At 35.0% G+C, this 8019-nt stretch overlaps 1 protein-coding gene across 1 annotated transcript in view; it reads right to left on the bottom strand.

The window, feature by feature from the left end:
- The window catches only part of pdia5 (protein disulfide isomerase family A, member 5), a 72304-nt gene continuing 64285 nt past the window's right edge, over positions 1–8019 (bottom strand). The window contains exons 16-17 of the mRNA XM_048193538.1: positions 3822–3956; positions 1–2029 (exon numbers count right to left, since the gene is read on the bottom strand). Coding sequence (XP_048049495.1) covers positions 1949–2029; positions 3822–3956 — 216 coding nt within the window. The 3' untranslated portion in view covers positions 1–1948. The remainder of the gene's footprint in view (positions 2030–3821; positions 3957–8019) is intronic.

Raw genomic sequence — 8019 nt, 5'->3', positions numbered from 1 at the left:
TTCTTGGAAACGTATGCCTTTTATTTTGCATTGTGTTCATCAATGCAGCAAAACTGTACATATGGCTGGGCACAAAAAAAAAAATAAAGGCGACAGTGACTTCTTGGCATTGTGGTAGCTCCCACATTCCACAAACCTTTGGGATAAGACAAAGCACACCTTTCTAAAACAGAAGAATTCAAAGGAACCAGATGAAAGTCCCTGACCATCCAAATATTGATGTAAATGTCAATGCACAAATGAACCATGTCTCGACAGCAGTGTCAAGCAGTGAGACAAACCTCTGCAAGAGTTCATTCATTACATCGGTCATTCTGGACCATTATTGAACATGTTCTGACAAGCAATCTGTACCCTTCCCCTCATTAGGACCCTTTTACAATCAGCTACATGATACAAATTCAGCAAGTGATCCTGTTTTACCCTTAAAGACAGTATTTGAACTTGAAGCCATTATCTTGCATATAATTGACATCCATGCATCAGCGTTCCTTGGCTCATGTTTTATTCAATGCTTCTTGCCGCAAATTTGGCAAGGAAATGTAAACTGAAATCCTGTTCAATGATTTTTTTTTTTTTTCGTGTTCCATCTCCCAAAGACACATGTAAACAATTCATAATTCGGTGACATGAATAGAGAACACTCAACTGGATTGCAAATTATGATTTTCAATTGTGTTTCGCTATCCCTGAGAACCTTATTTATAATGAATCGAACCAGCCTTCTGAATTATACAACAAAAGTTCAGCTACAAGACCATTAAATATGTATACTGCCTAGAGCAGGGAGTTTGCCACACACACACAATAGTGTAGTCGCCACACAGATATTGGGAAGGGTTGTGGTATCACTAAAAGTGCCAACATCTGGCAGAGAGCGAGTAAAACGGATCCTCCGGCTCTACACTGTTTAAACCAGCGAGACGTGTTAAATGAGCATCACTCAACATGCCTTAAAGCAAACCATCTCCCTCTCGCATAAATGAAGATGTTATGATCTTCTGTTCCCATCAACAACTTTTTTACTCATGCTTATAAGAGGAAATGTCCATGTGTGTTAGAGATCTAGAGTAGCATTGTAAATCAGAAGAGGGGTGGGTCATAGACTATATAACCAGACTTAGACATTTAAACCAGACTTTTAAAAAATGCAGAACATTAATTTGTAATGGAACGTGAAGGGCCCAGAATTGCAAGAATTCCAGAAAAATAAATTATTTAGATCTAAAATGTTTTTTGTTTTGCATTTCCAGTTTTGTTACATTTTATTCGGTCACAACTAATAATAAAACATGAGGGGGGGGGGATACTTTGAATACAAGTCCTTATATTTGATCTTGTATTTTGGCCCTAGTACTGTATTTCTCGAAAATAGTAATATATTTGGACGACAGTTATTCAAACATTTAAGGCCACAAAGTTCAGCTACAACAACTTTCTCCATATTTTTCCCCCTCCCACAACCATGATGTTATACGGCATTTTTTTCCCTTTTTTCTTTTCTTTTCTCTTTTTTTTTTTAGAAAAATATTTGCAGATACGATTGTACACATTATTCCTCCTCGCTGGAATGGGAGTGATGGCAATGTATCCTGGTGATAACTGGTTTCCCGCAAGGAACACCAGCCACCAATCACACGTACGGGACCCTGGCGAGGGAGGGTCCAGTGTTGCATAGATTTCAGGTGTGGATTTCAGTAATGTAAGTCACAGTATTTGGAAACAATTTCACAAAATGTCTGAGGAAATAAAAACAAAACAAAACAAAGCAAAAATCTGAAGTGGTCTGACGGTCATACATTGGAATTATAAACATAAGGGCACAGCTGTATAAAAAATAGCCTTTTAGCTGAGGTTTCAAGTCTGTGGCATCAGTGCTGGGATGTCCCTGCCCAAGTCACAGTGCAATGATAGGCTCCTCCCATCTACAGGAACCACGCCCACACTATTAGAGCTCCTCCTTCCGCTTGCCCACTTTCTCTTGGTCCCGGCCCCTGAGATTTCTCATGAAACCAGTGAAGCCAGCTTCCTGTATGGTGTAGACAGAATACACAGTGAACAACAGTTTACCTCATAATGTGAAAAAAGTCACCACAGTGGCCCCCAAAAATATTTGGATGCTTGAATACACAAATTCATGAAATTGATGTCAAATGTATGAATGTCACTGTATTTGATCAACAGAGACAAAATAAACCAAGTGGCATTTGAAAACGAATTATGCTAGAACTTTTTTGTCTCTCCAATTATGTTCTTTTCAAGTCAGTTCTTTTCAAATTCACAGTTAATTTAAACCAAAGTAACCACAGTTGTACTGTACTTCATCACATTACCTGTGGACATGTTTCACTAATGGTGCAGTTACACTAGAAAAGCGTACGAAAATTACTTCAGACTCAGGATGATACAACAGTATGATGTCAGCAGTGTTGGGCAAGTTACTCAAAAAAAGTAATCCACTACAAATTACAAATTACTACATTACTAATTACTTTGCATTCAAGTTACTTTGAAACCTACAAAAATACGCAACAAACTGAAACTCATAGTTCTTTCTGTAATTTAATATTGACTGAAAAATATTACAGAAGTATGAAAACAGCAACTTGACTTAAAAATATTCGTTAATCATCTATAGTTAGCTTATTCATTCAAATGCAATCAACAGTCGCCTGAGGGCGCTCAACGACCACATCATCTGTGAGTGTGAGATTCTAACAAACTAAAAATAACTTATAAATATATTAAATATAAACTAATAAATATATGAAATATTGTACACTTGTTAATGTTTATTTTGTTTGCCGTTTTTTTTAATAGTATTTAATGATTATGAACACATATTAAGCATGACAAACCATTCAACAGCTTAAACATTCCTTGCTGTGTGTAGCATGTATGTGTGTGGTATCTTAACTGTGTTTATGTTTGTATGTAACTGCATTAAAGACAGGAAAAAAATGCTGAAAACATTTATAATAACATTTGAAAACAGTATTGTTCAGAAGTTACCTTCTCTCCCGATCATGAACAAATCGCCTAAAAATCCAATCTAGCTTGTTTAGGAGGTTGGAGCACGCTCATCTTGGGAGCGGGTATTCTCCTCCTCCATGCGTTCTCTGGTGATTTATAATGACGCATCCGCGCCAAACGTGATTTCTTTAGAAATGCACTTTACATATTTTTTTTTTTCTTGTAACGCAAGTAACGTAATTTTATTGACATCAGTAACTGTAATCAAATTACATACATTTAAAATGTAATGCGTTACACTACTGCGTTATCAGGAAAAGTAATTAGACTACAGTAACGCGTTATACCCAACTCTGGATGTCAGGCTGTGGTATTTAATATTTTTGACACAAAGAAAGGGGATCATTTTAAATTAGATAAGGATTAGATTATTTTAATATTTTTATATATTAATAATAATTTATTAATTGAAATACTTTTAAATCATCCTGTGGTCCCCTTGGAAATTTTTTTGAGGCCTCTTAGTTGGCTCCATTCCAAAACAAAACAAAACAAAAACTAAAAGTTTAAATAAATACACATTTTAACGCAATATATATGGTTGGAACTAGATGCTTAGAACTAGCGAAGTCTAATCGCACCTGAAGTTTGACAACCAGAATGATCTCATTCATGACACGATTATTATAATTTCAAACTTATTAAATATTTAACTTGAAAAGTGTGCTTGCGCTTTCTCTACAATAATGCAACTTGTTTGATATTTTGTCATATTATTTTACATTGATATTTTTTTGTAAGTGTGCCACTGTATTAAATACAAATCATTCACATGAAAGAACACTTACCCCTCTTTCCCCATTGTATTTCTCGCTGAACTTCCCATAGTTATAATAGTTGAATGTCGGGTAGCCTTCAACTCCTTCCTGTTTACACAACTCATGGTTCTGTCCCTTTGTGCAGTCCACTGCAGCATATGCAATCTGAAAGGAATTAAAGCATGATTATTTTGACTTGAATGTTTTGTCATAGACTAAATAACTTTATTCCACCTAAGTATGTTGTATCAGACAAAGTAGTATTACTATGGCAATGTGATATCCTCATGGGACCCAGAAAAAAAAAAGTTTATTGAATTTAGTATTTTTTTCACGTCATTACATTCACTGTAAAAAAAGAATTGTTGGTTTAACTTTAAAAAGTCAGTTACACAGTTGCCTTAAAATTTTGAGTTCATTGAAATTAAAAATTTGAGTTAATACAATGAAGGCGATTGGTTTAATCAACAGAAACTCAAAATATTATGTTATCTGAACCACATTAATTATTGAAGTTGATTTGACAAAAGATTTTTTTTTCAAAATTATTTTTTTACACTGTTGTTTAGAGCATAAGAAAAATGGGGAAAAATTATTATAAAAAAAAAATTATATTTTATTCATATGTTATGCTATATACTCTGTAGTGGACACCAGGACTAAAAAAATAAAATGACATGAAATGACATGTATAGGCAATTTTTTTTTTTTTTTTTAATTTACCAATTTTTAGGCTTCAGGAATTTTTTTTTAACCAAACTTTGTTTAAATATGATTCTCAACTATGTTATGAAAGATATAATGGAATTAATTAATATACCATTTTAATTTATGCAATATGTGGGTAAAATGGCCATACATGTGTTTTCCCATTCAATACATTGCATCTATACACTATCTAAATTATGTGTTCTTGGAGCAACATGTAATGAAAAAAGAAGTGTAATAACAGGAGTAATAATTGGCAACATTTTCATAATAATATCTAATAATTAATAGGAATATTGATATATAATTTCTTTCACCATTTGCTTGTTGTGTCTCCCAAAATGCCAGATAAACATGATTTAAGTGTCCTCTACAGTGGACATGTATGAAATCAATGCCCTGTTTCGTAACAGAAAGTCATATTTTGATTTAAAACCCCATAATATTTTCCTGAGATGTTGATTTATAACAATTTGAAAAATAATCCGATTTAAATGATAATTACAAAATATCATATTTCCATAAGCGTACTAATTCTGATCATTAAATTAATGTCAGTCATATTTAAAGACCGAGGAGAAAATTTGGTATCTCTGCAAAGCCCTGGATGTGCTCTTTATAGGACTCCTGAGTTAAAACTGTGACATGTATGATGTCAGAGAAAATACTAAAATATAATGTCCACTACAGAGGACAAAAGTCTATTCCTGGCTCCCAGGAGGCTATATACAATACAAAACTGTGGTAGAATCCATCAGGACTTTTTGGACACAAAAGTACACTTCTTTTTTCAAAGTTAAAAAGGCATGAGGGCAGTTTGTGAGTTGTGCAGGATGTAGCAAGTGCTGTCTGATCACGGTTTCAGTTGAAACATGTTGCATAGTGTGTGGACTGAATTGAACAATGCTTTGAGTTTTTACTGGGTTAATTTACAGAGATGTATAACACTGCTCAATAATCCATAAGGTCGCATGGCAGCACATCTGAATCTTCTTGATGACCACCGGCTTGTATATAAACCTTCTGATATAGCAAAAACAATTAAGAAGGAATGACAGCAACATAAAAAAAAAAAAAAACTAAAGCTGGCAGTCAAAAGCACCTAAAATCAAACTTCTTTGCCCTTTAGAGTTTTAATGTGTGAAAACGTAACTGTGAAATCTAACAGCACAGCTGCTTTGGCACTGACTGAACCGTTTCGCTCGCTGCACCGCTACGTCCTGAATTTAGCCTGCCTTTTTTTTTTTTTCTCTAGGGTAATGAAAAATGAGTAATATGCTCCTGTCGAGAGAAGCCATTCAAAGCAGCGTAGGAAAAAATAATAAAACAAACACCCCAACATTAAAACAAGAGCAGAGATTAATGCTCAAGATATCTGAGGATGGCAGTTAGTGAAACAAACAAGTGAGCCATAAATGTCTCTTGGCGAACGGCATATTTCCGTCATTTTTTTCTCTGCTAAATAAAAAGGTGCCGTCGAGGTGTATTTTCACCCTGTGAACTTGTATTCATTGCATTTTATCACTCAAAATGTGAAAACAAGCCTTATTTGCATAACTCAATATTTATCTTCACGGCAACCATTTTTGATGCTATACAATCACATCAGTTCATGTGAATACATCTAGTGAAATTGCCATGTGATTTTCTTACCCTTAAGACATTCTCATAAAAAAAAGAGAGATGCTAAGGATCTTGCTACACCAATCAGACATGATCCTCTCAGATTACAGAGTTTCATTGGAGGTTGACATGAATGTGCTTGTGATTATTCTGTCTTTGACATTGACAGGAGTGAATGGAGAGGAAAGGGAATGTTCATTTGGTTGCCAGCCAATTCTGATATTGATCGTTGGTGGAATACCCTCCTGACACTTGACTGATCTTGCTATAACCTCACCAATAAGTGGATGTAAGCAACATAAGACTCGTGGTGTGTGAGGAAAGAGGATTTCGTGCTTACAGAGGGTGGTTTATGAGATGGATGAGGTTAAAAAAAAAAGAAAAGTCATTCACAAAGGCACAGAGATCCCTCTCAGACAGTAATTATCAACCTCACAGAGAAAGAGCTCAGGTCATTGCGCAAAGGAAATGAAACAGCCAGTAAGCTCATGAATATTACAGAGGACTGAAGTAAGTTATTTCTTTTGCATTTGGTGGTATTAAGTTAAAACAGGTCAACAAAAGAACATCTGAACCAAGACTAGGATTTACACCATTAGCCTTTTTGCACAGTTGAAGTATGTTGTATTTAATTGGACCGCAGCTTTATTACACACACAAAAAATTGTTTAATAGACAGGAAACAAAGTGCAAAGAGGCTTTACATTAAGAATTGGAGGTCCTGCGCTGCTAGAAGGCCATTCGAGATGTTTACTAATGTACTATATATAAGGGAAATGAGCACTAATGAGAAAGAGGATGAACAACGGAACCAGGAGGAGATAATTGGAACCAGAACTACAAATCATTCTACAAACAATCTAAAACTTTCTTGTTCGAGTGTCAGGGTCACATTCATTTGCGAATTCATCTGTCCTTTTGCTGAACTGCTCTAGAATTCATTTGATGCATCAATGAATAAACTCAATTGGCATGCCAGGGGAGGGAACCACAAGGAGCAAAAATCTGATTGTTTGGAATATTCAACTCAGTTGTTTGTAGTCTGAAAAGTAACCCCAATCCAAACTACATTCATATGTGGTTTGAATGAAATGCAATTAAAATCTACCCTAATCCTTATGTTCTGGACCTGCCCTTTTCTTTACTACTGTTGCACAGATTTTCTTTGAATTAAATCAAGACAACTAATTTTATTCAACTGGAAAAGCCCTCATCCACATTTTTTCACATTAAAAGACAAATACATGCTTCCTAGGTCAACCTAACAAAATATTTACTAACTGTATTCCCCTTTCAATTTCCATTTCTGTATTCATCTTAAAAAGTTCATAAATAAATCATAAATAAAAAATTACATTTTTGGAAATGCATTTCAGTATGAGAGGTGAGATCGGATGTGTTTTTTCCTTATATGTAACTCATTTTCACTCAGCCTTTCCCCATATAGAAGTATAGCATTCACTATGGAGTGAATAATGGATGAGTGAATGAGTGAGCAGTTTCATGTATAGGATTTGAACTAAGGAATAATTGATGACAGGCCATTGAAATATTGAAAAATTATGCACACCTGATGTGGTAATGCGGCCATGACACGAAGCGTCAGGAGTGCATTCGTTTTCAATAATTCAACGGCCTGGAGTCAGTTATTCCGCTTATACCATGGTTACCGGAACTCAAGACATTGGGTCTCATTCAATAATAACTGCATGGATTATTTCATATTTGAACAAACAGGAGAGCTTCTCACAAAAAATCTCCGCCTAATTCACAACACGTGCATACAGTATGCACATGAATTTGTTCTTAATCTCGTTCTAATGTTAGTCAGTTTGGAGTATTTAAAATGAGCGGCCACGTGCATGAGGTTAGTGATTTGAAAAAAACATGCCCAAAC

This window comes from Megalobrama amblycephala, linkage group LG6, assembly GCF_018812025.1.
Source record: "Megalobrama amblycephala isolate DHTTF-2021 linkage group LG6, ASM1881202v1, whole genome shotgun sequence".
Classification (NCBI taxonomy): Eukaryota; Metazoa; Chordata; class Actinopteri; order Cypriniformes; family Xenocyprididae; genus Megalobrama; species Megalobrama amblycephala.
Note: the sequence above shows the minus strand (reverse complement) of the source record. Positions and strands in the feature narration are given on the sequence as shown.